The sequence below is a fragment of the Leptonotus elevatus genome, chromosome 7, assembly GCF_054856555.1.
Source record: "Leptonotus elevatus isolate MCC_2025b chromosome 7, RoL_Lele_1.0, whole genome shotgun sequence".
Taxonomy (NCBI): domain Eukaryota; kingdom Metazoa; phylum Chordata; class Actinopteri; order Syngnathiformes; family Syngnathidae; genus Leptonotus; species Leptonotus elevatus.
The window spans coordinates 20,315,391-20,334,071 of NC_141245.1; the positions used below are offsets into that span (position 1 = coordinate 20,315,391).

Genomic DNA, 18,681 nt, shown 5'->3' on the forward strand with positions numbered 1-18,681 from the left:
GAGAGAGAGAGAGAGAGAGAGAGAGAGAGAGAGAGAGAGAGAGAGAGAGAGAGAGAGAGGGTGATAATCACACAACGCCGTTTATACTAAAATTACTTTTATTACAGCTGATTTATTTTCAATAATCCCTCTGCCAACACAATGGTACATTATAATACAAACAAAATAGATTTGATTCTATTCTTATTCTGTTTAATGAATGTTTTTTTTTTTTATACAATACAATTTGAATCGATTTTTAAGTATTTAAGCATCTCGTTACGTGTAGCATCTTCATAAACTCTCAGGACCATCTATACAATTTAATACAGGTTACAAGTTGTAGTGGTAATGTGCCAACAAAAATTAAAATACTGACATCTTAAAAATAAATGCAATCTCTTGTCACTGAAGCATTTGTGTGTGTGTGTGTGTGTGTGTGTGTTGGCCTCTGTATCAGATGTGACAGCCAATGATCACTGACGAGGGGGTGGGAGGGGGTTATTCCGGGTTTTGGCAACTATGTCACAACGTTTGGCCTCTATCTGTTGCCTCATTCAGAATCATGTATTTGCGTTCAGTCAGTCAGTCAGTAGGACCCCCCCAAAAAAGAAAAAATCCAGGTTGGTGGACCGATGGGCCATTTACAACTATTCACACACAAAACACTGACAAAAGCAAAAACCAAAGTGAAGGTTGTGGATGAGGTTCTGCTGCCCCCGCCAAAAAATCAAACTCTTGGCTTCTGATGTGAGCAAGGAGTAATAAGTTCCCATTTTTTCTTTCGCTGATCCATTTGACAAATAGTGATTTGAGTCTTTGGGATGAGGGCACGGTAAGATGATGGACTTGCTCTATTCATATATATGCCAGCTATAAAGCCTACTTTGTTGTCTTTATATTATAAGTATTATATTAATTTTAAAGTGTATATAGTGAAACCTCTAAATTTGAATGCTATAGTAAATTGATGGCTGGCTGTATGGCATGGTTCACTTCTCTCTGAACTAAAAAAAAATAATCGCCTGAGTGTACAGCAGTTCTCAAATTGGGAGCGAGCGATCAAAACATTTTTTGAGAGGTGGGGGGCATCTCACTCCTGGGGATTTTTTTTTTTGTACCAGAATAAAAAAAATTACATTATATTTTCTTCTCCTGGAGTCTAAAGGTTGTAGCAAAAAATAACCCTGAAGTACTGCTGTACAGTTACAGCTTTTATAATGTTGACAGAATACATTAATTCATTTGACATGTTTTCCACTGGTAAACACCGTTTTGAAACGTTTCCATCCAATTGGATTGTTCAACTTCTGAGGTTCCACATTACACAATCGGGTTTAATGCTGGTTTAAAACACAGGGTGTGAAATTCAAAAGCCCAGCGGGCCCACTAACGCAAATAAAGTGTTTTTATTTTTGGCACAAAGTATGTACAGAAATGGTCAATTTATCTTACTTTTAATATTGCTTCTTTTTTTTCTAACCAAAACTCCTTAACAAATTGGACAAGAGTTGTCGATTCCTTTGAAATCAGAAGTCACGGAACATTGTGGTATGGAACATTCGAAGGATTGCAGGAGCCATTGATCCTGTAAATTTATATAATTTTCAGTCATAATGGCTCACTGAGGGAAGTGTTGTAAATGAGTGTTTGATAGACCATCGATTTACAAATTGTCCAGATTACAAAGAATGAAGAGGTCTAATTTTCATCGCGGTTACACTTCCACTGTCAAAGACAATATCGGAAAAAATAACATGGAAATTTGCACTTTTATTTGGCTACACTTCCACTGTCAAAAACAGAATAAAAAATTGTAATACAAAAAATTGTACTTTTATTTTTTAATAATTCATTTACATTTTCCTCCATACAACTTTTTCAGATCTTTCAGTTTTGAGGCTGTCTCAACACAATGCTGAAGAACGTCATTCGTTTTTTTAAATTTCTACACGTTCCCCATGTTGTCACTTTGTGTTTACATGCTGGCCGGAAGTTAGCATGATAAAAAATATACAAGACAAATTTAGTTAGACGTTTAAGATTTTGTCCATCATGGCGTACCACCGATGATAATTAGACCTCTCCATTCTATTCAAGTGAATATACTTTTAAATACAGATCTAGCTTTTTCCACACTATACTACAATACAAAACCAACAACAAAAACAGAGTTTGCCCCCCCCCCCCTTTTTTTTTTAAAAGATTCCATCACGCAATGCAGGCCGCTCCCGTAGCGTGTAAATTAAATGGCTAAGTGCTCAATGCCACATTTGTTCATATTCTAACTTGCGTGGTGTCTCACAAACGCACACGCACGCTCGATTCAGTCAGTCAGTCCCAACATGTTCTTAAATGTAGCAGCACCTCCGCGTTGTCGCCTCACCCCGGGGCTGTGATGTGGCTCCCAGCCTGCTGTCATGGTCATGGTTATTACCTGTTCGCAAAACAAAACCACAACTGCAATGGCTCCACACATTCAGCTAAAGTGGGTTTCAACTCGCGCAGCGGGCTTGCCGTGTACTGCACCGCAACTCCTCGTCACAACAACACTCACCTGCCAGGTGCTTCAACTATTACCTTAAAAAAAAACTTGCATTCATCATAAAGTGCTTTGAAAAGGCAGCAGTTTTGTCTTTATATATATATATAAAAAAAAAGGCACTGATAAAAATCAAGATATCTGATTTTGATTGTTTTTTAAGGCAGGCGTGTCACCGCGGACACTGATATGTCACATCATCTCTAAAAAAAAAAAAACTACTTTAAAAAAAGAAAAGAGAAAAAAAAAAAGCAACATGTTCCTCTCCATTTCTCACAGTTTATAAGACTACTCGGCACATCACCACTGCGTATATATCTGAATATATTTGGGACTTGTGGAAATAAGAAGGATTCTAAGAATTCTAAAAACAAGCACTCACACAGTGCTAACATTTAGACCAGGCGGTCTTACGTTTAAACAAATGGGCTGTCTATTTTAACATCAGCAAAAAGAAGAACCCCGTTATGCACATGACCAAACTGGCCTCTTGGGGATTTAAACGCACAATTAAGATTTAAGACCTATGTTTTCATTCAAACAAGCTGAAAAGGCACCGTCGTCAAACTCGTGGAAAATGCTTATTTGATGGTGACAGTTGGTCTAAATCCCGATGGCCATCGCAGCAGGCTGGCATCACAACATGTGTCGAACCTTAATCAGTATCGGCCAGGGGGAATTCGGTATCGGCCATATATTATTTGTGTTTGATGGGAAGGCTTTCAACAGTGTTTTCATGTGCAAAATGGGAGCAAGAGCTGTGAATGACAACAATATACTAAAAGAAAAAGAAAAAAATCAGTAAAAATGTGCTCAAGTAGCCAACCTCAAGGATCTGTATGCTTGCTGTGAGGAGGGACGAGGGGCTGCGGCTATTTGCAGCCCATTTGACCTGAGCAACATTGATTCAACCACACATCCACGTGTGGGTGCGCACAGTAGAAGAAAATGGAGGGGAGATTTCTTTGCTGCTGTGTTTAGTTGGACTTGACATGTGCGCCGGCTGTCTTATGTGTAGGACAGGTGGGAGCCGTTGGATATTTGCGAGGTGACGCTGGTACTCCTGCTCATGCCCTGCTCGCCGTGGCCTCCGGGCGGTGTCCTCCCCATGCCCTGGGGGCTGTTCTGCACCACGGCGCCGCTGCGCGAGACAAGGGACGCCGCTGACGGGTGACCCCATGGCTGCGGAGCCCCGCCTCCTTGCACGCCTTGACCCCAGCTTTGCGGCGTCGGCGGCCCGCCGGGACTGGAGTGATAGCGATGGCTGCCTTGGCGGCTCGACCCCGCGCCCAAGCTGCCGCTGCTCCAGTGTGACCCGTGAAAGCTCCCAGACGATGGCGACGGCTGCTGCTGCTGCTGAAGATGGACACTCCAACTTGCCGGCGATCCGGGAAAACTGTGGCCGAGGCCCTCAGGGGAGACGTTCGATAGCACCATGTTGCTGAAGCCCAGGCGCATGCTCTCCGAGTCGAAGGCCTCCACCTCTCGCGCTTGTCGCTCCAGCAGGCTGCGGATTCGCTCCAAGCGATCGTTCTGCAGGGACATCATCTCCTCCTCGATCTGAAAGGCAAAAGTGGTCAAAAACAAAACACAAGGATGTTCTCTAGTTTTAGGTGGTAGCTATAAGCAAAATACTCAGTGAACCCCCCCACCATTGCGGGTTTCAGGTTCATGGTCCCACTATTTCATGTTTGTTTGTTTGTCTAGTTATAACTTAATTTTGTTCATTATCTTTGGATTGAATTCCACTATTGGGCCCCAGGTGGCAGCAAACGATCGTGATTTGAAACTACAAAAGAGAACAGTGCTTCAAGATCAGCCTAATTTTTGCTGAAGAGATCAGAAAGCGATTCAAGGTCTCAATTCTCTTTGATCCTGCGTTTTACGCCTTCAAAAAGAAACGGTTGTTGGTTTATTTTACAATGTACATATTTGGGCTGGATTATTGATGTATATTGTGAGATTGTACGTTTGTTGGTTTAGATAATTTATTTACTGTAAAGACAGGGATCGGTACGGTTGTAGAATATTCATGTCTTATCCATTGCTCTTTCTCAATGTATTAAATGCTTTTCAATATGTTTCTCTTAGGGGATTATTATTTTTTTAATCATAATTAAATCGCATGACTTCAATAGTTAACTCATGATTAATCACACATTTTATATCTGTTTTAAATGTACAATATTTTTTTTCAAAAATTTCATACTTTTTTTTTTTAACTAATAGAAATATGGCTGCATCTTTTTGTCATTGATACAGCTATTTCATAATAAGTCAAAACATTGAGTTCAAATTAAAAAGATGTCCTGAACTGTAAAAAACGAGTGTGATATTTGTGTTGAGATAATTATTCTGCCACTAGATGGCATAATTGCATTTGTAAGACATTGGGGACGGCTCAGTGCGTTTTTCTTTTCCTATTAAGACTCATCTAATCTTTAACGCGAAGTAACTTGTGAAATTCTGCATATTTTTAAAATTGTAAAATGCAACTTGACCCCAGTCTCCACAGATATATGCATTACATTTATTACTGTTAAATTTTGACGAGGACGTGTCTGCTGCGTTGCAACTGGAATTAAGGGGTGGCCATTAATCGCACGTTTAAAAAAATTAGTGGCGTTAAAGAAACTTTAAATTAATTCAAAATTAACACACACATTTTGACACCCCTAGTTTCTATTACTTTAAAATGTGTTTAAAGACTTTTAAAACAAATAAATAAGCATTATAAAAGCTCAATCACCTGAAAATGTGTTATTTGCGTCATAGCTTGTAACCTCGCAAAGAGCGAGGGTTCACTGCACCGCAAACAATTAACGGATAGAACAAACCTTTTGTTCCAGCAATGCTCTTCGTAGCGACACCCTCTGTTCCAGATCTTTCCTCTCGCGCTCGTGCTGTGCGTCTGTCTGCATCTTGATCTTGCTCTGATAGGCGTTCAGAAGCTCCAGCTCCTGCTGAAGCTGCATTCTAAGGCCCTGGCACTGGGACTCCTGAGTCTCATCCAGACGAAGCTGGAAGAGATTGAGAGAATAAATCATTGCCTTATTATTTAAGACAAAAATCAATTTCAGAGGTCAGACGTTTATTGTTGAGCAACATGATAATTTACTAGTATGTTAATAAGGATTTTATTAAAGACCAGACCTTTTTGTATAAATGCAGTTTACAACATAACGTGTGATAATACAGACTGTTGCTCTCTAACACTTCCAAAATTTGCATTTTTATCTGAAACCTTTAAGTAAATCAATTACCAGCAGCTTTACATAATATTTGTACAAATTAACAGGGCACGTTTGGTAATGACAACACATACCCGCATCAAAGGTCCTAGTAGTGGCCACACGCCTTTATTAATCATTCAATATAGGCTCTAATTGAGTAAAATACACCAAACAAAGCGACATATCTGACCCCTTTCATATTTACGCATAGTTTAACTCACCGCCTGAGTAGACAGCATCTCGTTGATGGAGTGGTCGTACTGCTCGGCCAAGATGGCCAGTTTGCGGTGCTGCTCCTGTTTCAGGCGCTTGAGCACAGCCTTGTGCTCTGACTTTGGTGTTGTGTCCAGCAGGTGATTCCTCAGCGCCTTGTACTGCCGGGTCTGGATCTTGCAGGTGTCCTGGAATTGCTTCTTGATCTGTAGCTCTTTGGACTGTCAAAATAGAATACCTGTCAAAATCTCTCTTCATGACCTTAATTTGTTCCAGTAAGTAATTTTTTCCCAATCTAAATGAATGGAAATAAAATTGGTCTGTTCCACTCCCATAACCAAGTTAGGTTTTTATGGGCTTACATATAAATAGGGGTGTCACGATTAATCGCAAATTTGTCTGTTCTAAATGTACAATAAAATATTTTTTCAAAGTTTTCATAAGTCTTGTTAACATAAGTGGAAAAAAATGTTAACCTAATAGAAATATGGCTGCATTTTTTAGTCATTGATACAGTAATTTCATAATAATTGATAAAATTCAGTAAAATAAAAAAACTAGTGTGTTAATGATTTGTGTTGAGGTAATTTTTCTGCCACTAGATGGCAAATAGCATTTGTAAGACGGTGACAGCTCAGCGCATTTTTCTTTTCATGTTGAGAGCCATCTAATCTTTAACATGAAGTAACTTCTGAAATTCTGCCCATTTTCAAAATTGTACAATGCAACTTACTAGTCTCCACAAATATATGCATGATTATTAAATGTATTACTGCTCAATTTTGATGTGGATGTGTCTGCTGCATTGCGACTGGAATTCCCCCAGTACAGGCTTTCCAAGTAAAGGGCGGTAATTAATTGCGCGTTAAAAAAATTTGTGCCATTAAAGGAACTTAAAATTACTGCACAAATTTTGATACATCAAACAGCCACTATTATGAAGCAAAAGCACAAAAATAAACGGATGCCGGTAATTAGCATTTTTGCATACTATAGTGCTGCAAGCCAAATTTTCAGGTATATGAGCAAGCTTCAGAGGAGCAAAAGGTACCATAGGACACTTCTCACCTTGAGGCTCTTGGGTTGCTGGCGAACCTCCATAACGTGTTTACGTCTCAGCTCCCTCTCCCGCCTCTTGTTGTACTCCTGCTGGTTGGTGAGCTCCGTCTGGTGCTGCAGTCTGATGAGCTCGGCCCGCGTTCTCTGGATGGTGTTGAGCTGGCGGAACTCCAGCTCTTGCATGGATTCGTGGTGCCGCAGGAGCATGGCGTGTTCCAGGTCCTTCTGGGTCTGACGTTTGTTCAGCTCCTGGTTGTGGGGAAAAAAATGTTTGAGACAATCAGGCAGGTCATAAAACTGCTACAGTTAGTCGATTAACCAATCAAGCATCACCGTAATACAAGTAACCACTAACCTCGCGCGCTAAATCCTGCTCGATGTTGTGGCGAGCGATCAAGATCCTCCGTTTGAACCTACGAGACTCCAATTCCAGATACTGCCTTTGTCTGCGCTGCAGGTTTGCCTCCTCTTCGGCTTGGAAGTGCTGGAAGTTCTCCTTCTGCTTGGACAACCACTCCTGCTTTTCCTTCTTGGGCGTTGACTGGTTTTCATTCAGTTCCTACGAAAGGAAAACCACATTACAGGTAACCAACATATCAGGCTTGCTCTGTGGTGTTGACAGAGTTGTATGCTTTTGAAGGTACAGGGGGTCCTTGTTTTACAGTTGAGTTCCGTTCCTATGAGGGCAGCGTAACCCACCGTAATATATCTAACTCTGGAGTTAAGTCATAATTACAGTAAATATTTTTATGAAAAACACTTCTAGGCTTGTCTTGTGCCACATTATAACAATTTTTTACGGTGCTGTGCAAACTAGTTCATTGCACGCCTTTTCATAACCTCAAAATGTCATAAAAAGAGTCAATATTTGTATGGAACAAATATAAAACAAGTATGTTGGTAACTAAGCGTGCCTTGGTATGCCATGTGATAACATTCTATTTGCATTGCGAAAATTCATTCACTTTGTGTCATTTGTAACCTCAACAAGTTCTGTTAGGATTCACTACCTCTTTCAGTTGTTCCTTGCGTAGCTTGTACTCCCGCTTCTGTGATTCCAGGAAGCTGTTGAGCTCCTTCTTTTGCTGGCTCTGGATGTGTTGATGGAATTTCTTCTCGTCATTGCTGAACGTTTTTGTCTGTTCAAAGACAAAACACACGAGGACCCGTTATGTGGCAAGAAAAAAAAAAATACAAAAAGAAAACCCAGTCAGTTAAAAAAAAAAACATACATCCTTCTCTATGGACACTTGGTGCTTCTTGATCAGCTTCTCCATCTCCTGCGCAAAGCTGTTCCTCTGGTTCTCCAGCTCCTTATCCAGACGGAGGCGGTGCTCGTCCATCTCTGCCTTAAGCTTGTTCTCTAGGGCCATCAGCTGTTTCTGGTGCTGCCGTCGCATGCGCTTGTACCCCAAGATCTGCTCCCTTAATTCAGAGTCCTGCTCATGCTCCTTTATCTGCCGAGTGAGCTGGTCAACATGGACGGATAGGATGAACTTTAACATTTAATTGTTTACATTAATAAGGCTAATAGTAGCAAGAGAGGTGGAAACACATTACTAGTAAGACAGTTGTTGTACGACTTGGATATTAACTCATTCACTCCCAGCCATTCTCACTGAAGCAACCCCCTTCGCTCTTGGCTGTTTTACTGGATTTTGACTGATTTTGCAAGGCCCACAGAATATTCTGTTCTATTGCTATAAAAACATGGAACCTACCAAAAGAAAGAGTCTCTTCTTTCATCAGGAAAACAAAATATATTTCTATGTGTTTCAGTTTTGCAGCAATTAGCATTAGAATATAGCTAAGTTTCATCATTATTCACAAATATGTTTAAAACATTTTGTTGCAACATGGCCCTGGTTCATCTCTTATACTCTGCTGCCACCTCCTGGCCGTTTTTGTAATAACTACCATTGCTTCAAACGCTGCATCAAAGCCTTCTGTATACTCAAAACATTAAAAAAAACTTATACATAAATTTTTGGGACCATGGTAATATTTAAAATAGAACATATTTATACATTTTTTGGCAGCAAATGATTCAAAGGGCAAGTCAACCCCCCCCTCCCCTCCAAAAAAATATTGACAATAATGTTATACTGTATGTGACCTCATTAGTCTAAGCATGACATTCTGATTATTATTACATTTGTGGAATATGAGTTGAGCAGCTAAATCCAGCCGCAGTGACAAAATGGCCACCCCCTGAGATGGAAAAAACCGACTGGATTTTGCTTCATAATTCATATTCCACAAATGTAATAATAATCAGAATGTCATGTTTAGACTAGTGAGGTCACATAAAACATATTTTTGTCAAGAAATGTTTATGGTTGACTTCCACTTTAAAGATATCAAATAACAGCTCAAACAGCTTTCCATAATTATGATTAAAAACAACACAGTACAGTCATTACCACTGAGGCTGTGCGGATTGTCGCAAAGTGTTCACGGTTCCGTTTCGGCCGCGGGGCGTTGGTGGGCTGGGACTGAGGCTCAGTTGACCGAACATGGGGTTCTGAATCTTTGTTGTGCGCTCCTTTCTCCTGGAAGACAAGCAAGACAATCATTCGGATGACAGCTTTCATAAAAACAACTACCAAGCATCTACTAAATCAGAGTTTCCTAACTTTAGTTTTTAGCAAGGCCTATTAGATGTTATAAAAATAACGCACACGGCACACAGTATTATGTTAAAGTTCCAATATAAATACAATGGCTGAAGCAGCAAGACTTGTTTTACCGGTTTGACATGTATGACGGAGCTGTTGGACATGACCGTGTGGTCCCCCTCCATGTCCACCTCGCTTTTGTCATCTCCGGCATCCGTCAGACTGTTGACAGAGCTGCTCTGGGAGCTAGCGCTGATGGACATACTAGGAATGGACTGGTTGCTCCCCACACTGTTCACCGTGCCCGTTCTGCCCACGCTGTGTTCTGGCTCCTGAAAAGAGCACCACATGTATGGTGTCAAAAACAAATGCTCTATACATTACAATGACAACAATAGAAAAGGATGCAAAAAGCTTGACAAACCTCCTCCTCGTCCGGAACTTCAGTTGTGGGACCGTTGTGAGCTTCGTGAAACAAGATCTTCTTCATTTTGCGATACTGCAAATTGTCCAGCTCTCGCACTGCATCTTTCGTCCGATTTATTAGGTCCATCAGAACCGATTCGGGACGTTCGCGCTGGACAAACGCGTGCTAAAGAAAGAAAACATTGGGTTAACATTTAGGAATGATTATTATTGCTTGTCAGTGACTTTATTTGTGCTGACCTTTAAGAGCTCCTCAGAGTTGGGTCTATCTTGGGGACATTTCTGAAGGCAAGAATCTACAAAGTTTCTGAAATAATCCGTCCTAAAATGAGGTAATACAAGACACAAACAGTCACTTTTCTGATATTCTGAGGTGACAAACCTGAAACAGGAATGAAACAGCAACTCACCATTCACTGGACTGCAGCATGGGGCTCTCATTCTGTGCTATGTGATATAAGGCACTCATTGCATTCATATTGAACAGTGGAGGCTTCCTCTCGGCTACAAACCAGACAAACATGTCAGGCAAAGATAAAATAGCTTTGAAATTTTGAAATATTTGTTTACGTCAGTGACTTTACCCAATTCAATGCAGGTTATTCCCAAAGACCAGATGTCCACCTTGCCATCATACTGGCCCTCATCCATAGCCAGTATCACCTCTGGGGCCATCCTAAAAGCACACAAAACCATATTAATGACGATTGTTTCTGCAAAATGTGTGTGCTGTTCAACGCTCACATTATTCTGCATACCAATATGGCGTCCCAACAAAGGAGTTGGCAGGGCAGGCGATGGAGGCCGAGCCGAAATCAGCGAGTTTCACCTGGCCTGGCTCTGTCAGCAAGATGTTTCCTGCCTTGATATCTCTGTCAAACACACACGAGCAGAAGGGGTGGGGGGTGGGGGTGAGATGATAACAACTCAGAAGACAGAAGGCCCGAGGCCATCTGCGCTTGCAACACGCTCTTGAACACTCACCGGTGAATCATTTTGTGGGAGTGAAGATAGGCCAAACCTTGAAGAGCACCGTGGGTAATTGCAGCAATTTCAACCTCTTGGAGGGGTTTCTTGTGCACTGGAGAAGGTAAAAAAAAAAAAAAACGGCAGCTTTGTAAATCCAGGAAGGGAAAAAAAAAGTCCGGGACTCGTGAAAAGTGCTCAACTTTGACTCACCCTCTAACAGATCTGAAGCAGAGCCTAGACAATACTCCATCACCAACTGTAATAGTCAAAAAGTGTATTAACGGTTTCATCAAAAGCATTCATGACTCCACTCTTCACATTCTGTTTCTTACCCAAGCCGTGTGCTCTCGCAGATAGCATCCTTTGTACTCGATGCTGTTTGGGTGTTGTATTCTCTGCAGGAATTTCACCTCCTTGATTATGTCTTGCCATTTCTGAGCAGAGTGCAGAAGGAAGATAAGTCAGACGGCAAACCAAAAGCCACATAATGACTGCAGTAAAACAACTCTGGGCAGTCGTACCTCACTGGACTGCTTTCCACTGTAGGACATCTTCTTGATGGCCACCACCTCACTTGTTCGCACATCCTGTGCCTGAATGACAAAGCAAACAGCATGCTGATCATCCACATGACAGGGTTTTTCCTGTGTACAAAATTCAGAGGCGGCCACCTCCACGTAATATGCTCGCCACCTCCAGCCTGAGCCACTGATATCGCTCCAGCTGGGTTGATTGAGCATTGGCAGCAATACATTTTAACTGCAGTTGCAGTGTTGTGCCATTATGGAGGCGCTATATCAACAGCAGTGCACCGGTAAGACCTGAAGCAACAACCGAAGAAGAAAGTGTTCCCTTTTTTTTTTTTACTTTAATGTGCCGAAGAAGAAAGATCATGGAGCAACAGTTGCACACGCCCATTTTCTCGTTGTGAGGCAGAGGTGGCGCGCTCCAGCCATCGCTAAAGTCATGAAAACACAGTCTACACAATAAACATAATAGTGTTTTACAACAACGCTGAACTATATAATATGTACTAGTGGATGCATTTTCAATGATTGTGGTTTTAAAAAATGGCAACTTTGTATTCATACAATTTCTCATTTCTAGTCCCAGATCGTAAAATGGCTGTCAGAGGGTGGCCGATAAATCATTATCGGCGCGAGTACCTTAAAATAAAACTGGTATTGGTATCGGTAGTCACCCATCATAGTCAGGATGATACCACCCCTGCCTCATTCTGAGCCAGGAAAAACCCTGCCATGAATGGTAAACCTTTGCCAGAACTTTAATGAGAGTACTTTATATACTTCTTATTCCATGTCTCTGCAGCATTCTATATTGGTGTACCTAATTTTGTAACCAGCAAGTATCTATTAGGGTTTGATTTGCATTACTCCAAGACTGAAGACAACATCAAGCTTGTTACAATAATTCCCTTTTCACTCTTTGAAATAGCTCCCAGGTGTCCTAATAAAATTGTCTTGCACAAATCACCCCAAGAATCAAGCATGCTGTGTACAGCACGGAAATCAACGCAAGCACCCATAAACACAGAAAAGTATCGATTGTATTTCTCTCATTGCACACCCTTGCTACCGATAACTGCTCCGATGGCCTGCTGTCAGTGGACATGAGGATTTAAAAAAATAAATAAATAAATGCAAGTGCCATACTCGCCTGGTCTTTATTTTTCGCACACAATTTCCACATTAACCACGTCACTCTACATTCACACTCAATCGGTGCTTAGCGACAGAACAAGCTATGCTAAGCTAAGTTAAAGTGCAAAGAGACAAGTTTAGCCGCGCATAACGATTTAGTGGAAGAAGCTTTGCTCCCGTTAAGTAGTGTTGGAACATACTGTGATGAGGGTTAAGCTTGCTCAGTGCTAGTTTAGCACCAAACCGTAAACGCCACTTTGTACAACAAAACAGGCACTCACACAAGCGTCATTTGCAAATTGAATAATTAATACAGTACAGTGTGTAGTCTAACGAGCATCACCACTTCCACTTTGAAGTTATTACATAAAACTTTATTTTTTTCATTTTTTTTTAGTTGAGAGCGACCCTAAACCTTTCGCACATTTCTAACTTAAGTGTGTCCCCTCCTTTAAAAAATAGGGCTAGGTTAAGAAAAATCATATAATCTATATCGAATTGATCTTCCTTTTTGAGCCTGATATTGATTCATAACACCATGAATCGATAATTTCAATTTATCTCTTTCCCATACATTTATAAGAAAATTTAATTTTAAAGGCCAATTTTTTTTTGTATCTTACTGTTTTCTTACAATTTATTGTTCACATGAATTTAAAAGTATTTTCTTACATTTATGAAAGATCTGGCTTATTGCACTATAAGACAATTCAGAATCTTTAAAATTTATATTTACAGTACATTTAATTTGAATTATAAAAAATATTTTCATCTCATCCTTGCTGATGTCAATGTTTTTAATGTTAATCTTCCACAACATGTTCACTTTATTAAGAATACTCACAAAATAGACAGCCCCGAAGCTGCCATGTCCGATCTCGCGCAGGTCCGAGAAGAGCTTCTCTGGGTCTTCCTTGAAAAAGAGCTCCGCGATTTCGGGGTCCTTTAGGCTCCCCGTCCGACTGCTGTTGGGCATAGTGGGGATATGGCGGGGTGGGGGGGTGATGCCGCTGCCGCCAAACTATCTGGGTCTGCGACAGCGACTAAAAAGCCCCCACCGACGGCTCATCTGCAGGACAGTCGTCTCATATGTGGTCACCACTGAAAGCAAAGAAAAATAACACAAATCACATATACATAAAAAAAAAAAGCTGCTTTATTAAGTATATACTGTATATATGAAATAGTGCAAAGACGGTGTCTGTTTTTTGGGTTTTCACAAGTATTACAGGCATAGTGTATTAGAAATTATTTAGACCAAGATTATTCTGGATCAGATAAAAGGCAATTCAGCAGCAGCATAAATAAATATTTATAAGCTCAAGAACTGAGCAAATTAATCAAAATTCAATTACCATTTCAATTATTACACTCCACAATTACAAAATCGGCATAATCATAAACAAAAATAAAAGATTATTAATAATAACTTTGAGTTGTTTTAATTTATACATTTGCCTTTTTTCGATTTTATTTAAAAATTACTAATTTAATAAATTTTGTTTGGTCCAAAAGAAACTTGCATAATTTATAGTGTTCCAAAGAAACTTAATATTTTTTACGTTTAAACATTTTCTTGTTTTGTACCCAAAGACAAATGATCATCCTAATCGTGATTGCAATTATTACCAAATTAATCGTGATTAATATTTTCTTCATAATCGAGCAGCCCTAGCTCAAATTATACAATTCAGATGAAATTTTCAGGGGGAGGGAGAATAAATAAATAAAAACCTCAAATCTTCAGAGGCTGAACCACTTTGTGTATGACTTCACACAAGACTTCCATGCGTATATAAGAGGAAAATGTGACAACAACCATAAAAGAGATAACACTTAACTGCCTTGCCGAGAACACAAGAATAAGAATACACACCAGTAAATTAGCTTTACAAGAAGCATAAGGATTATTACACATTTGTGGTTTTTGCTTTTACATATGGACTATTCCATGAAGTAAGCCTCCCTTGCCCTATAATTTGTTACATTTCTCTGCTGTGTAACCAGAGTTCTCTAAAGCAAGCGAGAGCAATAATCGACTAAATGAGTTGTAATGGGAACAATGATGTCTAGTTTGGGGGTGGAGGACATCCTGGGGTAGCACAAGATAAGTTGGTTGCCATGGCGGCAACTCCAGTCATGAGATCAGGAGGGCTGTGTCCTGAAAGTCCTCACCTCACACCGCCGCCGCCAGTGGTATGCGGACAGACCCATGTCACCCCCTGACAAAAAGTCTCGAGGTGACAGCACACTGCCTCACTTGTCAGATGCCTAACTGAGACAAAGCATTCCAATGATGGGACTTCTCGTCAAACCTGTACACTCCTGGAAAACACATGTCCTCAAACATACCACGAGCTAGTGATTTTTGTGTTGTCAAATGTGAGGTTCTTTACAGTTGAAAAAAATCTTTGTAACTCACTTTAGTTGTGGATAGGGAAAAGGAGAAATGTGAGAAAACTTCACGTTGGCTAGTGGGAAAATGTGGGTTTCTCTTTCTTGCTCGTTTAAAATTACATACAGCCGGCGGTGTCGACGGGGTCAACAAATCCCGCAATTTCAAAACTTTCATGTCGTTCACGCAGTGCCATTTATGCCGTCTCTTGCTACTGCCATACAGATGTAGACTGTAAAAGATCAGCAGAAGAGGCTCGCTTAGGCCAATGTGGCTCAGATGATCAGCTGCAAGCAGATGCCGAGCCGAGGCGGGAGTCACAAGACTTTCTCTTTGCCCGCCCGGGAAAAGCAGCGCCTCAGATCAAGCAATCGTCTTTTTGTCTCCCAACACTGAATAAGTCGCAACTCCGCGCAGATAGAGCAGGCCACGAATTAATGTGGGAATATTACGAAAAATTAACTTTTATGTATACATACATATAGTCAGCGCTCTGTGAAATTAAACAACCACGTAAAGTCTTATCTGCCTCTCGGGAAGAAGTGCCTGTGAGCAAGGCGTTCTGCTCTTCCACATTACACAAATTAACCAACAAAATGAATGGCCAGCCAATGACATGATCAGCTCGGCGGGCTGGAAACCACGAAAAACTATCGCTTCAAAAAAACTGTAAATACCTCACTGGGTGTTTGCGTTTTGATGATATGTCCAGGCGCCACAAAACTCCTTTCATTATCTTGGGCGCTCGTTTGTTTGCCACACTTTAGATTTACATTATTGAATGAGGAAGATTAAGATGAAAATTGAGTAGTGGTCATTCTAATGCAAGGCGGGATTGCCATTAGTCTGGCAATATGAAAGCATGCCACAGACATGTTATTAAGACACCTGCTATAATATATCTCCATTAAGTCCTAATTACCATATAGGTGACTGTGCCTCCTTATTGCCATTGTTCCACCTAGCAATTGTCGTGGGGTGATTGAGCTTTCTTGCCACAGTACGTGACGGTATTCTCAGCCGACATGCGTGAATGAGGACTCATACCTTGACGCGTGACACCTTTTTGCACCACAGGACACACTTGTGCAAGAATGCGGCAGGACGAGACAACTGAGCTGGAGGGTTGGTATTCCCAATTTGTGCCTTCGCCATGCGGCATTTCTCACCACTTCCTGTTCTCTGAGCTATAAGGCAATTAGTGCTACAGGATCTCCGTATTTGGGCTAAAAAGTAAAATGCAGAAGTAGGGTCAGGAATGAAACTAGAATGTGTCTTTCGTGATTACGTGGAAACGGGCTGTTTGAGTGGAGTAATGTCATGTCTGTTTTGCTCTTCATCATTCATTTCAGAACAGGATATGTGGATCTTCTAATATTCTATATATTTTAGTAGTATTGAGTCCTCAGACCTTTGGATCATGCTTATCGACTTGCAGAACATACATTTAGTCAACATATAATTTAACAGTTTATTTAGATTATGTCAACTGATTTCCTTTTAACAATCTAAATATCAAAGGATCAAATACGTTTTTGTGAGTGGATGAGCCTGAAACATATTCATCCACCCTTAAGATAAACCAGAGCCAACTATCTCTGGTAATTACGCATCGAAAACATTCATTACGACCCACACATGTCGCATACATTTTAGAGATAATGCTAACTCGGTAGCCCACTTTGACCAGCAATTATCGCCAGCCAAACGAGATTACCTGTGGTTAGTAAGTAACCCCCCCCCCACCCCCACCCGATGAAGTTGCAACACAAGTAGCTTTAGAGATTATCTTATCCTTGTCACTTTTCTACGACAGTCACTCGTGAAAATAAACCCACTTTAGCCTTGTTACAAAGTGTTTCAAACGGTGTGGTTTGAGCAGATCCTCGACAGAGACGACTGGTAGCCAGCCCAGCGGTGGCTGTGATGTTAGCACCAAAACTTGACGTTAGCAAAATTAAGTTACGTGTCGTATGATGAAACAACCCAAACAATGCGCGTAATCTTCAAAACTGATCGTATAGTTCGGCGTTTGTGAATCGAGGGGAATAACATTCACTTCGAGTCCGTTTAGTACAGCTCAGGGACATTTGGAGCCTGAGCTACGGGGATGTTTGCTACGTTAGCTTAGCCACGTTAGCTCCGAACTCACCCTCCAGTGACAGGCCAGTTCTCGGGCGGTGCGGGAGAAATGTCGACAAATTCAAGACACTTTACAAAAAACAACTTAAGTGTTCTTTCCCCTCTCATCCCCTGGCCCCGTGGCCGAATTACCGTGTCGGATTCTTGCGGTTCTCTACGCTGTCACTCGATGGCCACATGAAGACGACTGAGTTAATGTAGGTTAAAAAAATAAAAAATAAAATTAGAAAAGCCAGAAAAGAGAATCCACACCCTAAGAAGTGACTGGGGCTGCCAGAATGGTCGAATCCCACTCCCAGGCAAGGCAGGTCCAAAGATGGCTGCCGAGGGCTGCCTCCGCCGCCTCCCTTGTCGTCAAAAGAAAAAAGGAAAAAGAAAAAAAAACAAGTTGAGGGCAAAAACGTCAGTGAAGTTCAAACGGCGCCCCAAACGGCCTTTTAAACGAGCCACGATAGTGTCCGCGGTTCGCTCGGGTTACGTCAGAAAAAGGCCGAGCACGTCAGCATGCTTAACTTCGACTTGGATGGACCAAACTCCGGGCCGAGCAGCGTCCGCCTCGCTTCGACTCACTCGAGCAGTTCCGCCCTGCCTGCTGCCTGTTGCACTCAACTCTCTCTGACCCACAAACACGAGGAGGTGGAGACATTCCAGGCCAATAAAGCTTCAAACACAAAATACAACTTTTTTTTTTTTTCAATACCACTCTCAACCCATGTCGTTGAGAGAAATCATGTTGGTCCTAATTCTCTTCCGTTAAATAAAATTTCCCGTTTTGATATTTATTTTACACCAAAGGTGGACAGTGGAGGGTTGCATAAGAAGAATGTGAAGTTATGCAAAATTATATGTTCATACAGTAGCGTACCTTGGTTGAATGCGCAACACTCGCGTAGAAAGAAAGAAAGAAAGAAAGAAAGAAAGAAAGAAAGAAGGAATGAAAGAAAGACCCCTGCACACACATTAATGATAAACAACACACAGGTGGACTTACTGTGAGGGGTGTTCAATACCACAAGTACTTTAGATGTGTAACATTTCCCAAAATACAATGATAGAAAATTGAAAAAGAAAGACCTATATATCACGATATAGTATTTTCCTTAAAATTGCATAACATTATGGAATTTCATATCCTCTTTTTCCCATTTGTTTATAAAATACATACAAGTGGTTTGAAAAATGGATGGATGGATGAGACTACATCTATAGAAATAGAAATATTGTACAATACTTCTGCTTAAATACAATTATTTTCCTGCCCCTGGGCAATCCTTTTTCGATTATAACTCTTTATCTAATCAGTTAAGTGCAGTGCCATATAGGCCACACGTCACCTGTAATTCCAGTTACAACGGCTGTATCTGCCAAACTAATGAATTACTGGCAAATTAGAATCATCGTCAACAATGCACTTCCCCAATAACTGGCTTTCCACACAGACAAC

At 40.9% G+C, this 18,681-nt stretch overlaps 1 protein-coding gene across 3 annotated transcripts; it reads right to left on the minus strand.

The window, feature by feature from the left end:
- Positions 1–80: 80 nt before the first annotated feature.
- taok1a (TAO kinase 1a) lies at positions 81–17,856 on the minus strand. 3 transcript variants are annotated; one of them, XM_086080317.1, is made up of 20 exons: positions 17,490–17,856; positions 13,545–13,801; positions 11,561–11,632; positions 11,372–11,473; positions 11,250–11,295; positions 11,055–11,151; positions 10,829–10,942; positions 10,655–10,746; positions 10,481–10,574; positions 10,311–10,392; positions 10,069–10,236; positions 9,776–9,976; positions 9,450–9,578; positions 8,259–8,495; positions 8,037–8,165; positions 7,382–7,585; positions 7,036–7,275; positions 5,976–6,188; positions 5,359–5,541; positions 81–4,081 (listed from the first exon to the last, which is right to left on the minus strand). In XM_086080317.1, exons 2-20 carry the CDS (start codon positions 13,674–13,676, stop codon positions 3,530–3,532), a joined length of 3,087 nt encoding a protein of 1,028 aa, XP_085936443.1. In that variant the 5' UTR covers positions 13,677–13,801; positions 17,490–17,856; the 3' UTR covers positions 81–3,529. The 3 variants fall into 3 exon arrangements, with proteins under 3 accessions (XP_085936443.1, XP_085936442.1, XP_085936444.1); XM_086080316.1 differs by having other exon boundaries at positions 17,370–17,856; XM_086080318.1 differs by having other exon boundaries at positions 17,248–17,856.
- Between the last annotated feature and the right edge of the window lie 825 nt (positions 17,857–18,681).

Coding starts and splice junctions, on each gene's coding strand:
- taok1a (XM_086080317.1), bottom strand. CDS start 13,676: ATGCCCAACAGCAGTCGGACGGGGAGCCTAAAGGACCCCGAAATCGCG. Junction 7,586..8,036: donor GCAAGGAACAACTGAAAGAG/GTAGTGAATCCT, acceptor TTCCTTTCGTAG/GAACTGAATGAAAACCAGTC. Junction 5,542..5,975: donor AGATGCTGTCTACTCAGGCG/GTGAGTTAAACT, acceptor AATCTCTTCCAG/CTTCGTCTGGATGAGACTCA.